This window comes from Cydia pomonella, chromosome 7, assembly GCF_033807575.1.
Source record: "Cydia pomonella isolate Wapato2018A chromosome 7, ilCydPomo1, whole genome shotgun sequence".
Lineage (NCBI taxonomy): Eukaryota > Metazoa > Arthropoda > Insecta > Lepidoptera > Tortricidae > Cydia > Cydia pomonella.
Genome location: NC_084709.1, coordinates 1541068 through 1554449, shown reverse-complemented (window position 1 = coordinate 1554449; position 13382 = coordinate 1541068). Strand labels below are relative to the sequence as shown.

Below are 13382 nucleotides of genomic sequence, written 5' to 3'. Positions count from 1 at the left end.
GGTAGTGACCCTGCCTATGAAGTCTATGGTCCCTCGTTCAAATCCTGGTAAGGGCATTTATTCGTGTGATGAGCATGGATATTATGTTCCTGAGTCATGGATGTCTATTTATATATTATGTATGTATGTTTATATATTATATGTTATGTATGTATATATTATGTATATCGTTGTCTAAGTACCCACAACACAAGCCTTATTGAGCTTACCGTGGGACTTAGTCAATTTGTGTAATAATGTCCTATATCTATATAATCTATGTGTGTAAAATAAAAATAAATAAATACAATAACATAATATTTATTTATTGTATTAAACATATTACACAATATTACAAAGAGACACTAAGGAACTGTGGAATGCATACAATATTATTATTATCCTAAAAAAAGTTAACATAAAGTTGTGTTATACAAAAATGTAGCATGTAAGATCAGATCACATCAGAACTGCTAGAATGAGTTGCGTTGTCGCGCGCGACTCCATATAGCGCGACTTCAAGTATATAGATTCGCGCGCGATAATGCAACTCATGCTAGACGTTGAGATATTGACGACTCCAAAGAGAACCTTATCCTTTAGGTAAAAAGTAGAATGTATAAATAGCAAAATTCAAAATAAATAAATATTATAGGACATTATTACACAAATTGACTAAGTCCCACAGTAAGCTCAATAAGGCTTGTGTTGAAGGTACTTAGACAACGATATATATAATATATAAATATTTATGAATACTTAAATACATAGAAAACACCCATGACTCAGGAACAAATATCCATGCTCATCACACGAAAAAATGCCCTTACCAGGATTTGAACCCGAGACCATCAGGTTCGTAGGCAGGGTCAGAACCGACTAGGCCAAACCGGTCGTCAAAATATATTCTAACTCTTCTTAACTTTTTCAGATTGGGCTGTATGTGTAGAAGACAAAACAAAATTGAAAAAAAGGAGAAAGCCAACCAGAAATACACCAAAAATGTCTAATAACTTTAAAGAGTAGATTGAGAAACATTATGATAAAAATAACCGGCCAAGAGCATGTCGGGCCACGCTCAGTGTAGGGTTCCGTAGTTACTCTTCCGTCACAATAAGCTAAACTGGAGCTAAAAGTATAGTAAATTGTTAACCAAGGGATGACACGGTACCTTTCACCCGAGTTAAACAAATAGGCAAATTTGCATAATCACAAATACAAATACAAATACTTTATTCGTCGAACATAGGTGTATACAACATGATATTGCATATGATGGTTATACATTTGCTTGTTTCACTATGTCGTACCCAAGGGCATACGAAATTAGGTTTCATTGATAATATCAATTAGCATGCAACATGCACTAAATTAAAAACAGAATTAAATGTCCACAAAATACAATTAACACTTAACAACAATTTTAACTAACAATTAATTAAAACTTCCAGCAATATCACTATAAAATAATAAGAATAAACAAATAAATAATACAATTTCCAAATAATATAATAATAGTTTAGTCAAAGTTTCCAGTAAGAAATTCATTACAGGAGTAGAAAGCCATCCTGGACAAAAATTCTTTAACAGATTTTTTAAATATAGTTATATCACACATTCTCCTTATATGTTCAGGTAGTTTGTTGTACACTCTGGGAGCCGAGAACGCTTTTTGACAATAGAGCAGTTCTTGCCGGATGAGCACAGACCATGTGTTGCAAACGTTGACTGTGCAAGGGTCGAAAGATATCAGGATGAATTTTTACAAAAACTACTAATTCATAGATATACATACAAGGAAGTGTTAATATTTTTAGATTTACAAAATATGACTTGCACGATACCGTGGGCAGCAGATGATGAGTCGCTCTAAGACATTTTTTCTGAGCTTTGAAAGCCAAATACCAGTCAGTCGAATAACCCCAGAAAATAATGCCATATCGAAGAGTAGAAGACACGTATGCATGATAAGCGGTTAATACAACGGACTGGCTAGCAACTTTTTTTAACATAAACAGTGCATAAGAGTAACGGCTCAACTTTTTACAAACATTGTCATTTTGACCTTTCCAGTTCATGTTCATGTCTAAAACTAGTCCCAAAAATGTTGTGTTGGAGACTTCTTTAATTTGTTGTCCATTATATTTGACATCCAACTGTTCTAATTCGTTCTTCCTTTGTCTAAAATTCATAATCTTTGTTTTTTTCAATATTAATTATTAAGTTATTTACATTAAGCCAATTTACAATACATTCTAAAGCATAATTCATTTCATAATTAATGTCAATCTCATCATTATTCAAACATGTCCTAGTAAAAATGGCGGTGCTATCATCCGCAAAGAGAACCATTGGATTCTTAGTAACTTTGGGAAGATCATTTATATATATAATAAATAGCAGAGGTCCTAGAACGCTCCCTTGCGGAACCCCATAAAATGAATCTCTTAACCCTGACATGTAAGTGATTTCTGTTTTAGATTTATGACATAGCTTCGTTACTACTGTATACTGCTTCCTATCACTAATATACGACTCAATTAGATTTAGTACGTTACCTCTAACACCATATTTTTCAAGCTTATTTATTAAGATCTTGGGATGCACACAGTCAAACGCTTTCGTTAAGTCCATATATATTGCAGTTACAGGTATTCGCTTGTCCATGCCAACTACAACTTTAGACACCAGTTCATATATCGCTTCGTCAATGGAGCGGTTTTTACGAAAACCTTTTTGTTCTGAAGCAAATAATCCTTTTGTTTCAAAGTAATAGTAGATATTTGTATAAATCACCTTCTCAAAAATTTTCGATATAATTGATAACAATGCTATTGGTCTATAATTCCCTAGATAATTTTTGTCACCTTTTTTATAAAGTGGGACTATTTTAGTTATTTTTAGTTTGTCAGGGAAAACTCCATTTAATATGCATAGGTTCATTATGTAACTGATAACTGGTGCAACTATGTAACCAACGCTTTTCAGAATCTTAGTGTCAATATCGTCGTAACCAGTGCTTCTTGTATTTTTTAATGAATTGATTATTCTAAGGATGTCAATTGAAGTCACCGGTGGCATAAATAATGAATTTGATAAGTTATTTGAAATTAAATTATAAGGATTATTAGAATTGATATGTATATTACTGTTTTTGGTGATGTCGTTAATTGAATCTATACAAAAATTATTGAAAGCATTTGCTATTTCTTTTGGGTGATTCAGAACTTTTCCTTTGTCAGTTATACTTGTAAAACTTTCTGTCGGAAATACTGCTTTATTACTATCTATTATATTCCATGTTGCTTTAGCTTTATTTTGCGAGTTAATGACATAATTATCATTTTGAGATTTTTGCGTAAGTTTAATAATATTTTTTAATCTATAAGAATATGTCTCAAATGATATTTTATCTTCATTTTTCAAAGTCAATCTATATTTCCATAGCAGTTGTCTTCGGCGCTTACAACATATGCGTATACCTTTGCTGACCCATTTTGGCTTTTTTGTTTTTGACATTTTGATTCTTTTCAAGGGAAAACACAGATCGTAAAACAACTTAAATTCATCTATGAAACTACCAAAGGCATTGTTAACGTCGTCCGAATTAAATACTTCACTGAAAGTAAGGTTTTGCATACATTCAATAAATTTCACCACATTTCATCAGTACCTAATTAAAGTAAGTCTTTTTACTATGAAGGGAAAACTTTTTGCGATAACTCAAAAACAGCTAAACTGATCATGTCCGCTATAGTTTTCATTTAATGTCTTTCTTAAGCTCTACTTCCACGATTTTTTTCATATTTTTTGGACCTATGGTTCAAAAGTTAGAGGGGGGGACACATTTTTTTTTCTTTCGGAGCGATCATCTCCGAATATATTCACTTTATCAAAAAATGTTTCTTGAAAACCCCTATTAGTTTTAAAAGACCTTTCCAACGATACCCCACACTCTAGGGTTGAAGCGAAAAAAAAATTTCACCCCCACTTTACGTGTAGGGGAGGTACCCTAAAAAAAATTAAATTTTTAGATTTTATTGTACGACTTTGTCGGCTTTATTGATTTATATATCCATGACAAATTTCAGCTTTCTAGCACTAACGACCACGGAGCAAAGCCTCGGACAGACAGACAGACAGACAGACGGACATGGCGAAACTATAAGGGTTCCGTTTTATGCCATTTGGCTACGGAACCCTAAAAATAGGAAATTCGCAAGGAGTGGCGATAAATTAAAACACGATCGAAGAAGTCAGTGTTTTAAATCGACACGAGTTGCAAATTAGGTACCTATTCGCACGTGTATCGTACAATAAATTATAACTCTTTGTATAAGTGTGAGCTTTTTTCGTGTTGTTTCGATGTCTTAGATTACTAAGCTGAATTTTAGTATGAATTTCTGAAAATAAAAAAAATCGTACTTTTACATTTTGTTATTTGTTTTTAATCTTTGAGCTTCCATACTTTTTTTTGTTAAGTTTGTACATGAAATAAAGAAAGGAAAACAGTCCCACTTACCTAGTCACTTGCCACAAGGACAAGATTTGCTTATATCTTTATACGAATAACCTGCGAAGGCGTCCTTATGGCAAGCGGCAAAGTGGAACGTTTTGCCGGCCACGGTCACATATGGTAAAATACCCTTAAATATTTGATATTGCTGAATATTTTCCTCGCAATCTAAGTGAAAAGCAAAGTTTATAACTCGAGAATAAATACCCTTTTTATGCCCGTGTTGTGTATGATTTACTAAGTATTTAATTTAATGTATTTTCGGTTTTTTTTCCATACTCGTATCAAAAGTCGTACAATCAGCATGAGTTCTGGATGAAACTACTCGCCAAAAGTATCTGCCATCCTGCGGTGGTAGCACGATCGCATTTTTATCATTTGTCACCATGCCTGTCACGTTCTAATTCTAACAAGTATGTAAGTGCGAAAGTGACGGGCATAGTGACAAGCGATAAAAATGGATCCATGCTGCCACCGCTGGAATATTTCTTCGAATAGGGATATATCTGCAGATCGCGTTCAAAAGTATGTTTCATATTCTAATAGTTATATATATAAAGATATATCTCTTTTCGTTAAGCTTTGACGTGGAGATACAGAGGGAGGAAACTAGAGTTCTCTTTCTAGACTAGACTTTCTCATATTATTGTACGATATCTGTTTAGTGTACCTAATAAAGTAAAATAAGAAAGGGTTAATAAACATGACAGAAGAAAAGAAAACACAGGGGATATTTTTAATAAAAATGTAATTTACTATCTTAAAATATAATTAGTTAAAGGCAGTGTTGTTTCCACATCTTTTTGAGTATTTACCATTCTATTATAATAATTAAAATACATACTTAATATATCACTAGAATCGGGTAACGTCGATGTTTCCAAGACTAAATTATCTGTCGAAATAAAGAACCTTCGAACCTGAAGAAAAAGAAAATACCTATATATTTAATATTTTATTCTACTAACAGGCCAATTCCAACAATATAATGTAATAACTTTTTTTAATGTCTGTTTTTCTGTTTTGACGTATGTGCCGCCACTATCATAGTTTTAAGTCAGGTCCCCACTGAAAACCAGCGCCACGGGTTGCCGCGGCATTATGCTGAGTGGGGAATCCTATTTTAGCGTCCAATGTTCTTTCTCTGTATGTTCTGTGGAGCTTTTCCCAAATGTAATGTGTTGTGGCGTTAAATAAATATATTTTCTTTCTTTTCTTTCTTTCTGTACACTGATCTAACATGGATCTGACATTATTCCAATATGAGATGGTTCCAATCTCCTTTGGACGACCTGCTGAAATGCGCATTATGTCAACCTTCAAACAAATACGTAATACATAATATTGGAATGAGATCGAATAGCTAAAACTCAAATCCAAAAACGTTACTTTTGATACTGACAGATCAGTATCATATTGAAATGCGATTTAACAACTAAAACTCGAATTGGCCTCTTAAGTTTTTCACAGTTCTTCTTTTATCTCTTTGATTTAGCAAGATATTGTTATCAACTGTCATTTTTATACATTTAATTTAATGCACACATTTAATGATACATTATAAAATGTTTTAAAATGACAGGTTATCTGTTAATGTGTAAATCCATATCGTTTTACTTACACTGAGATTTTTAGTGTAATAGTTAAAGCGATGGATAACAATTTTATATTATGGACTAAATTTTATATCATAAATTCTTTATTTTGACAGAGTATAATTTCGTTCGTAATTATTATACATCGTTAAAACAAATTTTAGGCCCGAAACCCAGACCTCATAACAAACCTTACTCCAAAGTACTAACGAAAGTACTTTTTGGTATCACATTTATGGCAACTTTGAATATACTTTTATCTAACTTAGAAAACGAATGGTACTCGTGGTTTGTCGTAGAAGTAACCTTGGTCTTCGATGAAAGGGGCTCTGGTTGTCGATGGGGGTAAATAGATTGGGGGAGCTCTGGTCGTGGAAGGGGGGATGTAGATTGGGGGTGCTCGGGTTGTAGACGGGGGAATATACACTGGAGGTGCCCTGGTAGTTGATGGGGGTAAATAGATTGGGGGAGCTCTGGTTGTTGGAGGCGGAATGTACACTGGTGGCCTTGTAGTAGACGGTGGGACGTATGGAGGTCTTGTGGTAGATGGAGGAAGGTATACTGGGGGCGCCGTGGTTGACGGAGGTAAATAGATTGGAGGAGCTCTGGTTGTGGAAGGTGGTATGTATACTGGTTGTCTGGTGGTTGATCTTGTGGGGTATGTGAAGGGGGTTGAGGGCTGGGGGTAGTAATAGCCTGTAGTTCTAGTTTGTGGGAGTTGAGTGGAGTACGTGGGTGGGGGTGTGGGTCTTCTGGTAGGGGGTGGAGGAGGCCTTGTTGTTGGTGGAGGTGTGGGTCTAGGGGTAGTCACTGGGGGTAAGTAAGTAGATGGCGGAAGCGGTCTCCTAGTGGTAGTTGTTGGGGGTAGGTAAGTCGACGGCGGGAAAGTTCTCGCGGTTGTGGGGGGAGTTCGCCTAGTTGTAGTTGGTGTTGGGTAAGTAAATGTAACGCTGGGTTTGGGGTATGTGTAACCTGTAGTTCTTGTTTGTGGTAATGGGGTTGAGTAAGTGGGTGGTCTTGTAGGGGGTGGCGTTGGCCTCGTGGTCGGGGGTGGTGGAGGCCTTGTGGTAGGGGGTGGTGGAGGCCTTGTTGTTGGTGGCGGTGTGGGTCTAGGTGTAGTCACTGGGGGTAGATAAGTAGAGGGTGGCAATGGTCTCCTAGTTGTGGTGGGAGGTAGATAGGTGGAAGGGGGGAAAGTTCTAGCTGTCGTTGGATAAGTGAAGATGACGCTTGGCGTGGGGTAGTTGTAACCTGTGGTTCTAGTAGGGTATAGTATTGTTGAGTAGGTCGGTGGTAGTCTTGTGGTTGGGGGTGGTGTCCTGCGAGTTGTAGGTGGGGTTGGTCTTGGCGTAGTTACTGGGGGTAGATAAGCAGTAGTCGGTCGCCTAGTTGTAGGTGGTGGTGTTGGACGGGGTGTGGTTACTGGAGGTAGGTAGGTAGAGGGTGGTAATGGTCTTCTAGTAGTAGGGGGTAGGTATGTAGAAGGAGGCAGAGGGCGCCTAGTTGTAGGGTATGTATAGATTATGCTTGGTGTGGGGTAGGTGTAACCTGTGGTTCTTATAGTTGGGGGATTAGTGGGTGGTGGTCGAGTGGTGGGAGGCGGTGTTCTTCTTGTGGTTGGCGGGGGAGTTGGGCGTGGGGTAGTTACTGGAGGTAGGTAAGTAGGAGGTGGTGTTCTCCTAGTAGTAGGAGGTAGGTAAGTAGACGGAGGGAAAGTTCTAGCAGTCGTTGGAGGCGTACGTCTAGTTGTAGGGTAAGTGAATGTCACACTAGGGGTAGGGTATTGGTAACCTGTGGTTCTGGTTTGTGGGCGTTGGGTGGAGTAAGTGGGATAAGTTTGCCTTGTTGGGGGTGGTGTAGGTCTTGTTGGTGGAGGAGTTGGGCGAGGAGTAGTTACTGGGGGTAGGTAGGTAGATGGAGGGGGTGGTCTCCTAGTAGTTGTAACGGGGGGTAAATAAGTGGATGGAGGAAAAGTACGAGCGGTAGTTGGTGGTGTTGGGAAAGTGAATGGGATGCTGGGTTTAGGGTAATTGTATCCACTAGTTCTAGAGACAGGGAGTTGTGTGGAATAAGTGGGGGGTGGTCTTGTAGGTGGTGGTGGGGGTGGTCTTGTTGGGGGTGGGGGTGGAGGTCTGGTTGGTGGGTTAAAAGGTGTACTGGGCCGCTCATAAATGTAGCCTTGCGTGGGCCGCGGCGGCGGCGGCGACGGTCTAGTCGGCGGGGGCGTTGGTCTGGTTGGGGGTGGAGTTTGTCGAGTAGGTGGCGGCGGAGGTCTCGTTGGTGGCGGTGGCGGCGGCGGCGGAGGCCTAGTCGGCGGGTTAAAAGGTATGCTAGGTCTCTCATAGACATATCCTTGTGTCGGCTGCGGCACATAAACATTATTCTGGTTCTGCGGCTGAGGGAAGGGTATCTTCGGCTTGGGATAGAAATAGCCATCCTCGTCTAGGTCAGCGCGGATCGGTGCGCCGAAGACGGCGTAGTTCTGGTTGGGGAAGCTGGATATATCTGGCTCGGCACATGTCTGGTGCAGCGCCAGTAGCACCACCGCTAGGTGCAGTGACAGCCTCTGGAATTGAGAGAATATGGCGTTAGTATCATTATAACGGGTTGCAGTCAATATTGAGCACAAATGACAATTGAAATACATAAATTTGAGGAATTTAAAAATTAGGAATATGCGAAATAAGTGCTAAAGGCCGTGCCAGAATATGTTACGGCAATATTTATGCAAAATTTCATATTTATCAGTTTCACAAATTTTTTGAAAAAAAAAACATGTTTTAGTTTTCAATGGATGTCCTGAGGTTCCGAGAGGGTTAAAAATTTATATGAAGCATATATTCTCTCTTCATAGGGCCTCATCTAGTACATAATAGTTTAAAACTAATATTTATCTTGTTACACCATTTCAGATTTCAAAACTTTACAGTTCTTGGTAAAAAAATCTAGTAAACCAATTCTTGAGTACTTCACATGTTTACTGAAAATGATTACACTATGGTTACTGAAAATGATTACATATATATAATCATAGGTTCTGAATATATATACAATGCTGGATTTAGAGGTCTGGAGGCCTCGGGCAATAAAGGAGTGGAGGCCCCCTGGCGCTAAATTTTTTCCAAAATTTAAAATGGTAAATTTTCAGAATTCTCTATTGTGGGGGCCCCTCTTTTGTGGAGGCCCGGGGCAGTAGCCCCGGTTGTCCTCCCCTAAATCCAGCCCAGTATATATATATTGAAATTCCATAATTGCCTAGCGTTTTTACGACATATTTTACCGACCACGGGTAAATATTAGGTATATGTCAAGGTCATTTCGTAATGCGGGCTCCTTAAATACTGTTTGTATGCACATGTTCGGTCTAGTCACAGTTAAAACATATACAGTATATTATGTTGAACATTACGGCTTTCAGTAAACGCAAACCAAAATGATGGGATCTCAAATTTAGAAATTAAGTAATAATTTTATTTCCTTATTAATAATAAGTATGCTTTTGTTTAAATATTTTTATTTTATATTTATAAATATATTACTAATCTAGTAAATTACTAAACAATATATTTTCAATTTAATTCAATGTCACTCTCGCTTCGATTAATGTAAGTACGAATTTTAATTATTTAACGATTTATTAATGTGTTTCGAAGTTTCTTTTGTTTAGGCCATAAGGAAAACATGGTAATTTCCTAACACAACGGAAAATCACATATTTTTTTAGTCCCATAGACTTTGTATTTATTCCAGCCAATGAAGAGCTATTCAAACGGGCCAAATAAAAAAAAAAACGACAAAAAAATCGGCCCATCTATCTAAATTTAGTAGTAGTAGTAAACTCTTTATTGTACAAAAATATATATTAAAAGTAACATACAATTAGTAAGAAGTACAAAGGCGAACTTATCCCTTCCAGATAACCTTTGAGTAGATGAGAGGTGAAAGTGAAAAAATGACAACAATATAAAAATTGATTCATGTAACTAAATTTGGTGTACTGTTACTATATTTATTGCGTTAACCTTTTGGTCAATCTAACAAATTGCTCCCACTTCAGTTTTATGCGATGTCATTAATCTTTTGACCTTAAGTGATGTCATTATTTAATGATTTGTTCAACTGTCAGTCTATAGGATTTTCTGGTTCCCCCCTACTACAAATACAAATGTTTACATAGGGAGGGGTCAACCTATCTCTGCAGCTGAGTGTACTTGCATAATCTGGTGTAAATTATTAAAATCTCAGATCTCGGAATCCACTTCACTACCAATATGTGTTAGAAGAGACACCGATACAGCGCGTGTACGAAGTGAAAGACTTAGGGGTGTTGCTGAAATCCGACCTCACCTTTCGAGACCATATTGTTTCAGTATGTAAGAAGGCTTTCCGAAATCTGGGGTTTGTAATGAGACAGTCTCATGCGTTTACGAACATTAATGCGATACGTGTATTGTACGAGGCAATAGTCAGGAGTCATTTAGAAGGTAATGCGGCCATCTGGAGTCCACACGAGGCCAAATATAGGCTAATGTTGGAACGTATTCAAAATAAATTTATTAGGTTTATATATTTAAAATTATACGGAGTATACCCTTTTTATCCTTTAATGCAGGGGTTCCCAAAGTGTGCGCCGCGGCGCCCTGGTGAGCCGTAGAAAGTAAAGAGGGGCGCCGTGAGTTCTATCATTATGCGAAACCACAAATATTCGCGGGTACCTATTTGAGCGCTCGCATCGGTAAGTAATATAGCGTCGTGTCACTCTTTTTCGACCATGATTTTAAATTTAGAAGGGCGCCGTTGCGAAATACTAAACTTGTAACTGCGCCACATGTTGAAAAAGATTGGGAACCCCTGCTTTAATGTATCCTACATTATTCGTGTTAGGAATGGTAGGATACAATAAACTAGGAGTTAGAAGGGAACTGGGGCTAGCTTCATATATATTTAAGTTGTTACGAGGCAAGTGGTGCAACCCTGGAGTCCTGGCAGAGGTGCGTTTGAACGTACCAGATCGGTATGTGTGGCGCCGGCGGCGGCCGAGCCTGCTGGCCGAGCCGCGCGCTCGAACGCAACTCCTTCGCCAGGCCCCCTTTACGCGCGCAATTCGGACACTTAATCGAGTAGCGATCGAGTTAGATTTTGTTTCTTTGTTCTTTGAGCGAATTCACAAGGGCCACGCTGTATGTATTGTGTTACTGTAGTTTGTAATAATTCATCTATTTACTGTATACCTATGTAATTATTTTATTTTGTGTGTCAAATTCCATACTGTCGAATTAGGATATCCTGTAACAATGGTTGTGTGTATGTATTAAAAAAAAAAGTAAAATTAAAATTAAGGTCAAGGTCAATTTGGACAGAAGAATTTTTCAATTGTAAATTAAATTATCAATGATAAATTAAGTAAAAAGTAATAATGTTTTTTAAAATTCATTAGTTTCATATGGAATGTTCGATTAGAACTAAAATATAAAACGACACAAATATAAAGCTTCTTCTAATAACGTATTTTGTCACTGTCAAATTACTCATTCGACAAATGTTAAAACTTTACGAAATATGTTATCGTTTTTCACCGAAATATGCATGTCAGAGGTCATGTCACTAACTGACCTAGTTCCTAAATGGGCTCGTCACGAAAAAAATAAATATTTGTCCAAAATGTTCGTTGAAATTCGATGTTTAGTTAAGATACCTTAATTGGTATATTAACGGAGTAAATATGAAATTAACATAATTTGCTCGTGTTTTACATGAATTACCACAGTATTTGAAGGAAAGTAAATAAATATTGATTTGTTTGCTTTTCAGTAGGTATATTTAGATAATTACAAAAATAAATAATTAACTAAATATTATACGACGTTTTTGCACAAATTGTCTAAGTCCTACCAGTAATATTAAGAAGGATTGTGTTGTGGGTACTCAGACGACGATATATATATAATGTATAAATTCTTAAATACATCGAATTGAATAGAAAAAACCCATGACTCAGGAACAAATATTTGTATTAACACACCAATAAATGCCCTTACCGGGATTCGAACCCAGAACCATCGGCTTCATAGGCAGCGTCACTACCCACTAGGCCAGAACTAGGCTAGATATAGTAATAAATGACGATGCTTATTTGAATACCTTTTTAAGAAAAAATATGACAATCAAAGTTATATACGAATATGAGACGAAGAAAAAAATACTTTATTTAACAGAAAAATCACAAAATATTTATTAGACAGCTGTTTTTACTCAGTGCAAGAGTTCTTAGATAGTTAATTATAGTAATAGTATTTAATATAGTAGTTTAGATATCGTAACCTAAAAATATTTGTAACTGTTTAAAAGATGTATATGAATATAATATGATGCATGATCACATGGTTATTTAAAAAAAATATTAGAGATACCCTTAAGCCATAGTTATTAAGTTAGATTTAAGTTATATTGCAGTGCCCTACAGGGTTTCATAGCTGAACCAATATAATGTACCAACCTGTATAACCTATGAAAGCAATAAATACACTGATTACTGAATGTACTACTCTGATATTTAAATAACAGAATTAACAATATTATCGTAACAATATTACCTAATATTATATTGGGATAAAAATAATCGTATCTACAGTGGAAAAGTTTTAACGCCTGTGATTTTTCTCCGAGCATAATCACAAATACGCCAATTAACCTTTTCAACGCCAAAGACCCCTAAAACGGTCATCGTCTGTCGTGCCCGCGACGCCAAGGACCATTAAAAAGGCTACGGCGGACGTTGTCAAAGCGACTTTCCTACTGTCAGTTAAGCTTCATATTCGCTCTTCATCAGTTAACTTTTTGGCGTCCATGGCATTTTTTGACACGTGTGGAAAAGCGTTGAAAAGGTTAAAACGGAATGTAAATTTTGCTTGTGGATCGTTTGACACTGGTATTTTATAGCATCATGATATAAAAGAAAGCTGATTATATCACTCTTGTATACAATACTTTTTCTACGAGTCACCTAAAATAATACTTTTCACTATAAAACCTAATTGATTAATGAAAATTAGTTAGTATCTCAGTAGACGAAATTGTAGTACAAAAGACATAAACGCGCGACTCTTGTGGCCCGTGTAGTCTTTTATATTGGAGCGCGGCGGTAAGTGATAGATCAATTTTTTTTATAGTTGACTACAGCGTGTCAAAATGAATATTATAGTTGAGTTGGGAGCCCATACAGGAAAAGTACGCAATTATAGTTTGGTATACGAAATTTTAATTCAACCGTTACAATCGACGAGTAGAAAAAA

The 13382-nt window shown here is 36.9% G+C and overlaps 1 protein-coding gene across 1 annotated transcript in view; it reads right to left on the bottom strand.

Annotated features, from left to right (window-relative positions):
* Positions 1-5226: 5226 nt before the first annotated feature.
* Positions 5227-13382, bottom strand: part of LOC133519569 (uncharacterized) — a 59786-nt gene continuing 51630 nt past the window's right edge. The window contains exon 2 of the mRNA XM_061853581.1: positions 5227-8656. Within this exon, the coding sequence (XP_061709565.1) occupies positions 6356-8656 (2301 nt within the window). The 3' untranslated portion in view covers positions 5227-6355. The remainder of the gene's footprint in view (positions 8657-13382) is intronic.